The 15,487-nt window shown below is 36.8% G+C and overlaps 1 protein-coding gene across 3 annotated transcripts in view; it reads right to left on the bottom strand.

Annotated features, from left to right (window-relative positions):
- stl (stall) overlaps nt 1–15,487 on the bottom strand; it is an 88,982-nt gene that overhangs the window by 35,744 nt on the left and 37,751 nt on the right. For all 3 annotated transcript variants that reach the window (XM_067776558.1, XM_067776559.1, XM_067776560.1), the window contains exons 3-4: nt 4,135–4,207; nt 401–652 (exon numbers count right to left, since the gene is read on the bottom strand). In XM_067776558.1, the coding sequence (XP_067632659.1) occupies nt 401–652; nt 4,135–4,207 (325 nt within the window). The remainder of the gene's footprint in view (nt 1–400; nt 653–4,134; nt 4,208–15,487) is intronic.

Genomic DNA, 15,487 nt, shown 5'->3' with positions numbered 1-15,487 from the left:
TCATAAGTTCAATACACCTACCAAGTTTCATCGCTTTGTCCGTCTTTGGTAATGAATTATCGCATTTTTTTCTGTTTTTCGATATCGAAAAAGTGGGCGTGGTTATAGTCCGATATTGTTCATTTTAAATAGCGATCTGAGATGAGTGCTTAGGAACCTACATACCAAATTTCATCAAGATACCTCAAAATTTACTCAAGTTATCGTGTTAACGGGCAGACGGACGGACGGACATGGCTCAAATTCAAATTTTATTCGATCCTGATGATTTTGATATATGGAAGTCTATATCTATCTCGATTCCTTTATACCTGTACAACCAACCGTTATCCAATCAAAGTTAATATACTCTATGAGCTCTGCTCAACTGAGTATAAAAAGAGTATGTAATTTGCCTTACCTTTTATTTGAACTGAGACCACCTCCTCATTTTTACTTGCAATGTGCGCATGCGCCTGTGGTTGGGTGGCGCCGATTTGACTTTGCGCATTGACGGCGCTGCTGGCGTCAGAACGTTTGACACGATGTGATGATTTGTGTGCTTGTTTTTGCTGCTCCTCATATTGTATTTGTGTCGTTGATGAAAAATGTCCACCGTCATTTGCATTGGCATCTGTTATATGTTGCAAATGCACCAATTTAAGTGGACGCCCTGCAAACATTCATATCAATTTTGGTATGTAATTTGGTATGTAATTATTAACATATATAAACGAATGTGATCAACGCTAGAAATGTTAATGGTTTTACAAGAAGGGGTGTGTCTGTTGTTTACACACATGCATTTGTAAACTGAATAATATCTGTGTATCTATCTGTCTAAAATAGGTTTCTTTCAGCTTAAGAGCTCCGCCTTTAGCAGCTGAACGAGTAGTAAGTATATACTTGAAGTCGCTACCAATTATTCAATGGATTAAAATTCATAATCTTAAGTGTAAACTACGATGAGGTCTATGTGTCACCATAATTTAGTTTGCACACGTATCTCTGTGTATATACATGTATGACCCATGACGCAATAATACTAGGCAGGTGATCTCAGCAGTACAACAACAAAACTTTGACTACCCTCATAATCCGGTCATGAATTTTAAAGTAGTAGGAAGGGAAAACTTTTGGTACTATTTCGCTAATTTCTTAGCACTTTAGCAATGTAATGAGCGGAAAAGAGTAAAAATCGATATAGCTCACACACAAATGAGAACATGACAGAAAATTTATGAGAAAACAGAGGCAATAGAAAAAAAGTAGAGTAAGATGGTGGTAAGTGGGAAAAGTAATGAGACCAAGAGGGAGAGTGAAAGTAAAGTTAAGAATAAAAGAACGGGTACCGGTGCGTATACGTAACATTGTTGATATTATTTGACGTCCGAGTTGCATTAATATAAACATAACAAGTAAGGAAGGTTAAGTTCGGGTGTAACCGAACATTACATACTCAGTTGAGAGCTATGGTGACAACATAAGGGAAAATAACCATGTAGGAAAATGAACCGAGGGTAACCCTGGAATGTGTTTGTATGACATGTGTATCAAATGAATGGCATTAAAGAGTATTTTATGAGGAAGTGGGCCATAGTTCTAGAGGTGGACGCCATTTAGGGATATTACCATAAAGGTGGATCAGGGTTGACTCTAGAATGTGTGTGCACGATATGGTCATCAAACGAAAGGTATTAATGAGTATTTTAAAAGGGAGTAATCCTTAGTTCCGCGTGCAATTACTGGCATATGCTGATGACATTGATATCATCGGCCTAATGATAGTGAATGAGGACAAAACGAAGTACCTGCTGTCATCCAGCAAAGAGTCAGCGCATACGCGCCTTGGCAACCACGCTACTGTTTGCAGCCATATTTTCGAAATAGTAAAATACTTCGTTTATTTGGGAACCAGCATCAACATGTCAGCACTGAAATCCAGCGAACTTGCTACTTTGCTACTTTGGGCTAAGTAGGCAATTGAAAAGTAAAGTCCTCTCTCGGCGAACGAAAATCATACTCTACAAGTCACTTATCGTACCCATCCTGCTATATGGGGCAGAAGCATGGACCATGACGACAGCAGATGAAGCGGCTTTGGGAGTGTTCGAGAGAAAAGTTCTTCGAAAGATTTATGGACCTCTACGCGTTGGCGATGGCAAGTTCCGAAGAAGATTTAATGATGAGCTGTACGAGCTATACGCAGACATCAACATAGTCCAGCGAATTAAAACGCAGCGGCTGCGCTGGCTAGGCCATGTTATGCGAATGAATGATGATGCTCCGGCCAAGAAAGTGTTTCTATCAGAACCCGCCTATGGAAGCAGAGGTAGAGGGCGGCCCCCACTCCGTTGGAAGGACCAGGTGGAAAACGATTTAAACTCCCTTGGTGTGACCAATTGGCGCCGGTTCGTGGAGCGAAGGAGCGACTGGCGCGCCTTGTTGGACGGCCATAACCGTTTAGATGGTTAAGCGCCAATCAAGTAGTAAGTAAGTAATCCTTAGTTCCATAGGTGGACGCCGTTTCGAGATATCGCCATAAAGGTAGACCAGGGGTGACTCTAGAATGTGTTTGTACGATATGGGTATCAAATTAAAGGTATTAATGAGAGTTTTAAAAGGGAGTGGTGGTAGTAGTATAGGTGGTCACCTTTTCGAGATATCGCCATAAAGGTGGACGAGGGGTGACTCTAGAATGAGTTTGTACAATATGGGTATCAAATTAAAGGTATTAATGAGAGTTTTAAAACGGAGTGGTGGTTGTTGTATATGTGAAGGCGTTTTCCAGATATCGACGAAAATGTGGACCAGGGTGACCCAGAACATCATCTGTTGGATACCGCTAATTTATTTATATATGTTATACCTGCCAAGATTTCAAGCGTTTTTTATTTCGCCCTGCAGAACTTTTTCATTTTCTTCTACTTAATATGGTAGGTGTCGCAACCATTTTACAAAGTTTTTTCTAAGGTTATATTTCGCGTCAATGAACCAATCCAATTACCATGTTTCATACCTTCTTTCGTATTTGGTATAGAATTATGGCATTTTTTTATTTTTTCGTAATTTTCGATATCGAAAAAGTGGGCGTGGTCATTTTTTATACCAAGATAAAGTGAGTTTAGATAAGTACGTGAACTAAGTTCAGTAAAGATATGTCGATTTTTGCTCAAGTTATCGTGTTAACGGCCATGCGGAAGGAGAGACGAAGGACTGTGTATAAAAACTGGGCGTGGCTTCAACAGATTTCGCCCATTTTCACAGAAAACAGTAAGCGTCATAAAATCTATGCCCCTACCAAATTTCAAAAGGATTGGTAAATTCTTGTTCGAATTATGGCATTGAAAATATCCTAGACAAATTAAATGAAAAAGTGCGGAGCCACGCCCATTTTGAAATTTTCTGTTATTTTTGTATTTTGTTGCACCATATCATTACTGGAGTTGAATATTGACATAATTTACTTATATACTGTATCGATATTAAATATTTTGTTAAAATTTTACTTTAAAAAAAATTTTTTTTAAAAGTGGGCGTGGTCCTTCTCCGATTTTGCTAATTTTTATTAAGCGTACATATAGTAATAGGAGTAACGTTCCTGCCAAATTTCATCATGATATCTTCAACGACTGCCAAATTACAGCTTGCAAAATTTTTAAATTACCTTCTTTTAAAAGTGGGCGGTGCCACGCCCGTTGTCCAAAATTTTACTAATTTTCTATTCTGTGTCATAAGTTCACCTACCAAGTTTCATCGCTTTATCTGTCTTTGGTAATGAATTATCGCACTTTTTCTGTTTTTCGAAATTTCCGATATCGAAAAAGTGGGCGTGGTTATAGTCCGATATCGTTCATTTTAAATAGTGAGCTGAGATGAGTGCTCAGGAGCCTACATACCAAATTTCATCAAGATACCTCAAAATTTACTCAAGTTATCGTGTTAGCGAACGGACGGACGGACGGACATGGCTCAAATTCAAATTTTATTCGATCCTGATGATTTTGATATATGGAAGTCTATATCTATCTCGATTCCTTTATACCCGTACAACCAACCGTTATCCAATCAAACTTAATATACTCTGTGAGCTCTGCTCAACTGAGTATAAAAATTAAGCTAATATAAGCGTGTTAAAGCCCTAATTAGACCTACCCGCATTTGCTTTTCCAAAAATTATTTCTTTTTCATGATCCTCCAAGTGATCCGCGAGGGATTGCTCGTCGACCTAAAAATAAAAGCAATGAAAGTTGCCTATTAATAGAAAATAAAACATTTAATATCATATGCAAGATGGGGAGTTTAACTTAAAACTATGACACTGAGAAAATGCCTATCTCAGATGAAGAGTAGAGAACAGTGGTGTATTTAGGAGTGGCTACAGGGTAAATCGATGTAAATTGCTTGTAACTAAAAATACGAGTGTATTTAATTCGCGATAGAATTGATACTTTATTGACACCGGCACACAATAAATAAATATATATAATAGTCACACTCGTTAGCCGTGAGGAATTCGAATCTGCGGTCTGGTTAAATCTACCTTAGATAAAAAGTCGACTTTATGAATTACGAGCTATATGAAGACCAAATTCCAACGTTGCACGACCTAAATATATTTTTACTATACTAATTGGTTTTTAAGTAACGTAGCCTCAGAAAAAGTTAGTCTTAACTTAATAACATCGTGATTGACTGACTTCGCAGCTTCATTTCAGCATAAAGAAGTACTTCAACAAAGCTACTTAATCGTCTTGGACCTTGGTCTAGCCAAGACCCGCATGGGCCTGGATCTCTGAAAAAAGTTTACGAAAAAGATAGCTACTGATTATGGGGAGCAATTTCCGACATGCCGATTTACCGCCGCTGCGTACCATGAAAAACAACTCGTGCGATGAGGAATATCGCATTGCCTCGGTTATATGTACGCTGCTCATAGGGTCATTTATAGTACGGATGCCCAACGCCCAGTGTGACGCGAAAGTGAAAAGAGCCGAAAGGTTAAAAAAAAATAAATGTAAGGTGCGATAACCTCCGAAGAGATCTAAGGCCGAGCTTCTCTTCCAATTTGCGTCGTGCTCCTCTTGATTTTCCCTACAAATTGGCCGGACGGGACCTACATGTTTTATGGCGACTCCGAACGGCATCTGCAAGGCAGATGAGTTTTCACTGAGAGCTTTTCATGGCAGAAATACACCCGGAGTGCTTGCCAAACACTGCCGAGGGGCGACCCCGCTTAGAAAAATTTTCTTCTAATTGAAAAATCTTATTTCTAAAATTTTGATGTTGCTTTGCCCGGGAGTTGAACCCAGGGCGTACGGTGTGATAGGCGGAGCACGCTACCATCACACCACGGTGGCCGCCCGAAAGGTTAGGTTAGGTTGAATGTGTCCATAGTGTTAACATAACTTGCTTGACAACCAAATGGAAATCCACAATTGGGTACCAGGACTTTTTTTATTTAATAGCCCCATCCTCTTGGCACATACCAGAAGTTTTATTGAACTAAGCCTAATTGGCAACTCTGCCGCGTCTTGTACTAGCGAGCGCAGGACAGTAATACCATACGTGCTCAACCGTGTCTTCCTGCAAATCGCACTTCCTACATCTGCCCTTACTAACGAGGCCTACCTTATAAGCATGTGACTCCAGATTGCTGTGCCCAGTTAGTGAGACTTAAGTATTATATGTTTAGAGATATGAGCAATTTTTCCAGTCTAACGTCATAGGATTTGCACATAATCTCTAAAATTTTGCAGCCCTGCGCTTCTGTGCACGCCTTTCCTGTTTGGTATGTCATATGCAATTCTTGTCTCCTTTTGATTTCTCCCAAACTGGTTGGGACACCTACAGTCGATTCATCGAGCGCTACACCTTCCTTTGCCAATTCCCTTATGACCAGGGATCCAGGACATTTCTTGGTAAACAACTGAATAAATTTATTTCCAGAATTTTATCTGCCACTATCACGGCAACAGTTTTCGCCTGAAGCATTCTGCAATAATCTTATTGCTGGATGGACACAGTAAACAGCAGACTCGATCCCTTCTCTTTATTTGGAACCACGGTCATGCATGTGCACCAGATCTCTTTGGAAATTCAGGCACGGAACCATGAGTCCGTTCGTCCTTTATTTAATGGCGCCATACTGCCTACTGCCACTGCAGAGATTTGACAAACAAAAAAAAAAAAAAACACTTCGAGTATATTTCTTCCATGAAAAGTTTCTCAATTAAAATCCAATAAAAATGCTGTTCCGTGTCGACATAAAACATATAGGTCCCGCCCACCAATTTGTTGGAAAAATTAAAAGGAGCACGAAGAAAATTGGAAGAGAAGCTCGACCTAATATCTCTTCGGAGGTTATCGTGCCTCTCAATTATTCAAGCTGCCCGAGGCCTTAATAATTGTTGCGGTTGCTAGCGCTATAATTTTTGTCATTAGGTCTGCAGGTCGGATGTGCAAAATGGCATACAACGCTGCTAATACTGATATTATTATTACCAAAAATTCCACCAGAAGATTCGGCGGTTAGCGGATGGTTCTAAAACAAGAGGAATACTGTAGGAGATGAGGAACCCTATACCTTAATCCCTGCCGATAGAGTCAAAATTTCGCCAACACGAAAGTTAGAATGGCATTGTTCTGACAAAAAAGTTATAAGGCGATGTGTTGTAAACACAATTCCTATGCAAAATATGGTCGGACGAGCGCGTGGCGCTATATTGAAATTAAAGTTACCTCTACTCAATCCATAAAAATACCGGCCACAGTAGTTATTGCGGAAGCGCCCTAATAGATATCGCGAATAGGCTCTATCGAGCTTATTTTTCAAACGACTGCAGCCCAAGGTCGGTGAACTATTGACCCTATCAATGCGGCTTAAGATCTTATAAAGCATTTAACAATGGGAGAAAAGTGGGTATTTTAGTGTATGAGGAGTCGAAGTACTTGCTGTCAATGTTATGCTACAAAATATATTTTGCAAACGCTACATAACGACAAAAGTTACTAAAAATGGCACAATGGTGAAACCGGTTTTTTTTCAAACCAAAATCGGGTCTGCAAATCGATCGCTAGTAGCAAATGAACTGTGAAAAACAAAAGTATAATTTTGCAGGAGAAGGTTTCCAAAGTGCCATCTCATGTTTTTGAGGGGAAACTTTTAGGAAAAAAAGTTGAGACTATCTTATTTCTTTCTTATTTGTACAGTAACATAATATAAATTTTTTTTTTTTGAATTATGGCACTTGGAGCTATGACGTGCCACTTCAAATGCCAGGAGAACTTTTTTTAGTTGGTTACAATAAAATTGCTTTTAGGTCTCGGAATTGTAGAAAGTTTTAAATGCTAATAATATCATGGCTCTTGACTTAAATTTCCTTTCACTTTTTTCAACCAGCGTAGATAAATACATATATGACAACAAATTTTCGTATTCAGGTTGCCCTGCTGAATCGCTGGGAATAATGGTGAGCTTACAAGGTCATTTAATGCTAAACAAATATAACAACTTGCGAATTAACTAATTTTAAACAAAATAAAGTTAAATCTGTCCAAAATCATTCACGCATACCAATTTAATCACACAAACACATAAAACCAGACACTTCAAAAAATATATCAGCTTGCGTTAAAAAATACCGGAAAAGATACGCACTATTTTGACGCTTTTAAAATTGAATAAATACGTATACAAACAACAACAATAATAATACTAACCACATCAAAAGTTACCAGCAGTTAATTGCAGATGGTACCCATAATCAACGAACCGAAATAATGTCTATGTGCATATATATATCTTAGAGACCAGCAAAAAACTCAGTGAGCGATTATAATCTGTCCGACTGCTTCGTAATCGGTTGTTTAAACACTCAACTTTTTCGTTTTGCTTCAAACCCAGAAGCGACCACAAGTTTTTTATTATACTCAGCTGAGCAGAGCTCACAGAGTATATTAACTTTGTTCGCATTACAGTAATCCGTAACGGCATAAACTAATCGAGATAGATATAGACTTCTATATATCAAAATGATCTGGGTGAAAAAGAGATTCATTTAGCCATGTCCGTCCGATACTTGAGTAAATTTTGAGGTATCTTAATGAAATTTGGTACTTAGGTTCCTGGGCGCTCATCTTGGATCTTTATTTAAAATGAACGAAATCGGACTACAACCACGCCCATTTTTCGATATGGAAAATTTCGAAAAACCGAAAAAGTGCGATAATTCATTACCAAAGACGGATAAAGCGATGAAACTTGGTAGGTGCGTTGACCTTATGACGCAAAATATAAAATTAGAAAAATTTTGGACAATGGGCGTGGCACCGCCCACTTTTAAAAGAAGGTAATTTAAAAGTTTTGCAAGCTGTAATTTGGTAGTCGTTGAAGATATCATGATGAAATTTGGTAGGCACGTTACTCCCACTACTATATGTGTGCTAACTAAAAATTTGTGAAATTGGATGACGAACACGCCCACTTTTCAAAAAAAAAATTTTTTAAGTATAATTTTAACAAAAAATTTAGTATCTTTACAGTATAAAAGTAAATTATGTCAACATTCGACTCCAGTAATGATGTGGTGCAACAAAATACAAAGATAAAAGGAAATTTCAAAATGGACGTAACTCCGCCCTTTTTCATTTAATTCGTCTAGAATACTTTTAATGCCATTAGTCGAACAACAATTTACCAATCCTTGTGAAATTGGGTAGGGACATACATTCTATGACGATAACTGTTTTCTGTGAAAATGGGTGAAATCGGTTGAAGCCACGCCCAGTTTTTATACAAGTTTTTATACACAGTCGACCATCTGTCCTTCCGCTCGGCCGTTAACATGATAACTTGCGCAAAAAATGATATACCTTAACTAAACGCGATTTCAGCTTTATGTCAATTTCCGGAGTAGAAACTAAAACTAAAGCCCTAAACGAAGTTGTAACTGTGGCTATGCAAGCACTGACTTATATAAAGAGGACCCAAATACAGATAAGAAATAAGTGGTACGACCGAGAATTAACAAACCTGCATAAAAGAAAAATAGAATCTTATAAAACTGCTCGAAATACTGGATTTTGGGACGAATATAACGTCATTAGGAAAATATATAAAAGAACCATAATTTATAAAAAAAAGAAATACATGGAAGATAGAGTAAATCATAACAATGGCGATATGAAACGTATGTGGAAGTGTCTAAAAGACCTCGTCGAGCTTAATGATGTTAAAAAACATATCACTAAAATTGTAATTAACGGTGAATGCCTGGAAAATGAATATGATATAGCTAATGCCCTAAATAACTTTTTTATACAAAGTATTGTTGAAATTAATGATAGCATCGAAGAAATTGTAAATGGGGATGAAATAAGCGCAAATCATAGTAATCCATTTGAAACATTTAAATTTACTGACATTGTAGTGGACGATATTATTATTATCACAAAATCACTTAAAAACAAATATGGCGGCGACAAGCTTTTATCGGAGGGTGTCGTTAAAGATGCCATGACATATACTGCTAATTTCTACAAAGACATAATTAACGAATCCTTAAACAGCGGTATTGTACCTAGTTACTGGAAAATTTCAACAATAATACCTGTTGAAAAAGTAAAAAATACAATGAAACCTGAGGAACTACGTCCAATTAACACGTTACCTACAGATGAAAAAATTATGGAGACAGTGGTGAAGGATCAACTTGTGGCATACTTAGAGAAGCACAATGTGATTATCCCAGAACAATCGGGATTCAGGAAGAGCCATTCTTGTGAAACAGCGTTGAATATGGTAATTGCAGATTGGAAAGAAGACATGGCGGACAAAAAATTTACGGTGTCTGTCTTCTTGGATTTAAAACGGGCTTTTGAAACTGTCGATAGATCTGAGCTATTGGACGTTATGTTTAAAATTGGTATAAGAGGAAAGGCTTTGGAATGGTTCCGGAGTTATTTGGGTGACAGAAAACAGAGAACGATAATTGGAAAGGAGGTTTCATCAGTGGTGGATGTTAACATTGGTTTACCACAAGGCTCGGTCTTGGCGCCAATATTGTTTACATTGTATATCAATGATATCAAAAGATGCTTAAAATATTGTAAAATACATCTATTTGCGGATGATGCATTGCTTATCATAAGTGAAAAATATGCAGAATGTGCCATGCTGAAAGTACAAGAAGACCTGGACTCGCTATACAAATGGTTATGCCTTAGAAAACTGAAATTAAATGTCGAAAAAACTAAGTTCATGATATTTTGTAAAAACACCAATATCATAAGTAACAATAGTTTAAATAATATTACGCTGAAGGTAAAAAACATGGAAATCCAAAGAGTAGACAAAATTAAGTATTTAGGAGTTTTGATTGATGATAATCTAAATTTTGGAGAGCATGTAACTTATCTGGAAAGGAAAATTGCACAGAAAATAGGCTTCATGTATAGAACATGTAAACATATCAGTCAAAGTCATAAAATATTGGTATATCGTTCAATTATTGAACCACACTTTATTTATTGTCCTACTATTCTGCTATTAAGTAATGATATATATATTAAGAAACTTCAAATACAGCAAAACAAGGCAATGCGATTTATTTTAAAATGTCCTCCAAGAACGCCAAAAATTGTAATGCTCAATAGGTTAAACTGGCTTAGTATTAAACAGTCAGTTAGTTATTTCACATTGAAATTTATACACCAACTTAGGTTAGGAATGTTACCGAATTACCTGAGTAGTAAAATACATTATAATCATGAAATCCACAATTATGGAACAAGAAATTGCAATAATATAAGACTGCCTAGAATAAGAACTGAGTTCGCCAAAAGGTCTCTTGAATATTTAGGGTATAAAATGTATAATGAGTTACCTTCTGATTTGAAAGACTGTGAAAATATTAGTAAGTTCAAAGAAAATTTGTTTTTATATTGTACGTCACTAAATGTGACATGAGTAGTTATGTTTAATTTCTTATGTTAACCTAAACTAGGTCTTAAAGACCGTAATAATAAATAAATAAATAAATAAAATAAACTTAGTTCACGTTCTTATCTGAAGTGACTTTATCTTGGTATAAAATATGGCCGAAATCCGACTATGACCACGCCCACTTTTCCGATATCGAAAATTACGAAAAATGAAAAAAATGCCATAATTCTGTACCAAATATGAAAAAAGAGATGAAACATGGTTTTTTGACGCAAAATATAACTTTAGAAAAAACTTTGTAAAATGGGTGTGACACCCACCATATTAAGTAGAAGAAAATGAAAAGTTCTGCAGGGCGAAATCAAAAGTCCTTGGAATTTTGGCAGGAATACTGTTCGTGGTAATGACATATATAAATAAATTAGCGGTACCCGACAGATGTTGTTCTAGGTCACCCTGGTCCACATTTTGGTCGATATCTCGAAAACGCCTTCACATATATAGGGCTACTCCCTTTTAAAACCCTCATTAATACTTTTAATTTGATACCCATATCGTACAAACACATTCTAGAGTCACCCCTGGTCCACCCTTATTGCGATATCTCGAAAAGGCGTCCACCTATAGAACTAAGGCCTACTACGTTTTAAATAATCATTAACACCTTTCATTTAATACACACGTCATACAAACACATTCCAGGGTTACCCTAGGTTCATTTTGCTAAATGGTGATTTTCCCTTATTTTGTCTCCAAAGCTCTCAGCTGAGTATGTAATGTTCGGGTAAACCCGAACTTAGCCTTCCTTACTTGCTTTTATTTGCAACTATTGGGTTTTGTTTTAAACCAAGTTTAAAATTTAATTTGGGGAACCTCAATTTACTTTCCTAACTCAGAGTTAAATTCAAAAATTTGTCAAAAATGTATATGATGAACCCCTCATATTAGGTTAACTCTGAATTAAAAAGATACTTTGCCTTATTGTTCAAATATGTTTAAAATTGAAATTTAATAAAATTAAAAAACACAGTAGGAAGTTTAGAGGTCTCCACTTAGTACAAAAAGGCTTCAAAAATTGCTTAAACCGACGAATGTTTTCAAATTAAGTTTAAAATTTCTAAATGTGTAAGCATGCGATGCAATATCAAGCATATAGCTGTCAATATGAGGCACAAATTACGAAAATCTTCTTATCTGAACAATGGGACATCAAAATATATGCGAAACCCATAAAACAAATGTTTACAAAAATTCATAAATTTTTTTATTAATAACTTATTTCGAAAATACAGAAAGGATACTATAAGAATCATCCAAATCTTTGTTTTGTACATTGAAGTTTAGTGCTCAAAATATTCATTTAAAAAAATATCGCAAGGAAAAAAGGAAATTCTCTACACCCTGTATCCCGGTATACGTTTATATTTCGGTCACTCCTTTGGCACAATTGATGCACCCTACAGAGACAATATTTTCACTAGTTTTGTGGATTTTGTAGACATCAAGTTTTTCTAGTGGGAACACTTGACCCAGTACATCGTACACATTTTTTTGGGCTGTCAGCATGTAGCTTTGTGAGTAATTTTTCTGATTCATCAAATGGTATATGTATATTTGGGCATTTTATTATGCTAACCAAAGCAGCTGTCATAGCCGGCAAAAAGAGGAGGCAGCAGCCACTCATAATTGCCACCCATTTGTTTGCACATTATTGCAGAGATCGTAACGGTTATGACTTTTATAATAAAAGGCAAACTATAATAATATTTATTTTTTAGTTCATATCATATAAGTAAAAATAAATAACTATGAAGATACTATTTGACTGAACCCAATTCAGGATTAATTCGGCATTGTTTTCGGAATATTTTCCATATTGCATGCGGGATTAGTTCAGGAATATGTCAGAATCAATTCGGGACTATTTTTATCCCCAATTCGTAGCTATCTCAGGATTATTTTGGATTTTTTTTTTTGGGATGATTTCGGATGATATAGTGCCATCTAATATCGGGCAAACGGAATATATGGTCCCATGCCTGAGCTTTGAAAGAGATCTCGGGGTCACAATAGAGCCGTATGGTTGATGCCAGGGTGCATAAATGGCAGAAAATACTAAATATGTATATACGGATGGTTCTAAATTAATGGAAGGGGTCGGGTCTGCTGTTTACTGCGTCGATCCAGGAATAAGTCGATCCCACAGGCTGCCAGATTGCCGCAGCGTCTTACAGGCGAAAATTATGGCCGTAAAGAAAGCAGCAGAAATTCTGGAGGAAGCGTTCTTAAACTGCAATTGCGTCAATATATATATTGATAGTTAGGCGGCTATTAAGGCAATAATGTCACACAGTACTTCATCAAGAAATATTCTGGAATGCAAAGAAGCATTGGAAAAACTTCGCCAATACATATATGCTGGTCTCCCGGTCATAAAAGGAGTGAAGGTACTGAAAGGGCCGATGAGTTGGCAAAGGAGGGTACAACACTCGCTGCATTATCAACTACAAACCTCACCTGAAGGGGTCGCTGGTAGAAGACTCGCTGCAAGCACTCGTTGCGTTTTTTTTCTTTCTTGGACTTTGTTCCATCATACGGATCCGTTAAATGGCATCAGTTCCTTGGAGCCTATAAAAGGGACGAACAGCGATAGACTCGCCATTATTCTTTTACCAGCGATCCATCAGGTGAGTGTTTGCCAATACATTTGTACATTTTCGTCCTTTTATATTTTCAATAAAGGCCTGTGCGACAGGCTATTATATATATATATATATATACTTCATATCTTTGGATATTTAACTTATCTGTTTGTTGTTGGACAGCGAGGCACAGCTGGTAAGTTTTCCATTTCATTATCGCGAGTTTCAAGAACCGGCTCCCCACAGGTTCCCCGTTTCCGGAATTCACGAGGAATTCCGGCTTCATTTATCCCCGCTCGAACAGACTTCCCAATCCGTTTAGGAGAAACTAAAAGAAGACAGGAACTGCATATGATACATCTAGCAGGAAAGGCGCGAACAAAAGTGCGGGGCTGCAAAATTTTCAATATCATGTGCAAATCCTACGATATTAGACTCACACAGTGGCTCATATCTCTGAAGAGAGACGACTTAAGGCTCACGATGGCTATACTAACGGGACACTGCCTTCTGACGTAACACGCTTACAAGCTGGGTCTCGTCAGTAGCAGCAGGTGTGGGAAGTGTGAGCTGCAGTAAGAAACGGTTGAGCACTTTCTGTGCACGTGTCCTGCGCTCGCTAGCAGTGAAGCTATATCTTGGAAAACTTATAGTATCTGCCAAGAGACCGGGGTTATTCTATAACATATGTCCTGAAACTTGAATTGGGGTCTATCGTTTGGTGGTCAAACGAATTCTGGTAATACTATGGACACATTCAATATTGTCTTTATTACCGGTTCAACCCAACACTGTTCCTCTTTCTTGCTCGCCGTTGCAGATCCCTATTTTGAAGAATAGACTGTTATAAAAAGACAAGAAAATGGAAGCTTCAAAATTGGCAGTGCGGGAAATAGCTTTGATATTAGTATTGTTGCATTTAATAAAAAGAGCTTAACTCGAGTTAATTACTACAATTTTTAATTAAAATAGTTTCTAAATAAGACATTTTTAAATCTTTTGATATTCCAAATTAACAATTTGGGTTTTCTGTACACATAAAATTTAACCGAAAAGTTTTAACTGCAGATTCTGCGGTTTAAAATATGGAAAATTTTTGCTCTAAAATTTAGACTGCAAGGTTTTGATACTAGTTTTTGATGGTTTAAAATATACAGTCAAGGGTTTAAAAAGCAAGAAGCAATGTTTTCGTTCCAGTAATTTTTGGTTTCACGTTTAAACAATTATGTATTGAATCTAAACCGAAATCTTTTAATATTAGTGTTCCTTGGTTAGAAAAACGTAGACTCTCTGAACGAAAATTTAAACCAAAATGTTTCAATTCAAAACCAGTAATATGAGCTCGTTTCTTTTTAAACTGGAAAGGTCTGCGATTAACCCTTTCGAACCGGCATTCAGCCTGTTAAGTAAATATAATTTAATTAGTTTCAAGTAATTAAGATACAGATAATTAGATTATTTGCATTCAAAAATGTCAAATTTTTATGTTTGGGGGGGGGGGGGGGGGGGGGAGCTGGGGGGCACTGGTACAACATTGTACCACTAGTACTATTGTGTGGAACAACATTTGTACCAGCAGTCCTCAACGTACAGTAATAATAAAAAAATTTCATACTGATAGATAATCATTTATTGGAAAAAATAAAAGTTTTACAAAAAAGTATATTACTTCCAAGAAAAATGTTTAAAAAGTAAACACACAATTCTTAAATTTCGAAAATTATGTATGAATCTAATTTATTTTTGAGTATGATATTTTGCGAAGCACATCTATATCACATTGATATATCACATTGCTGTAAAATTTGTTTTGCGCAACGTCTTCGAGTCTCAATAGGAATTGGTAAAAATGCAAGGATACGTTGCCCAGCTCCCTTTTTTTGTTGAGATAAACGGCTTGGTGATTGGGATCCGCGTACGG

Source organism: Eurosta solidaginis, chromosome 3, assembly GCF_040869045.1.
Source record: "Eurosta solidaginis isolate ZX-2024a chromosome 3, ASM4086904v1, whole genome shotgun sequence".
Classification (NCBI taxonomy): domain Eukaryota; kingdom Metazoa; phylum Arthropoda; class Insecta; order Diptera; family Tephritidae; genus Eurosta; species Eurosta solidaginis.
The sequence above is the reverse complement of the archived record's forward strand: the minus strand, read 5'-3'. Positions and strand labels throughout refer to the sequence as shown.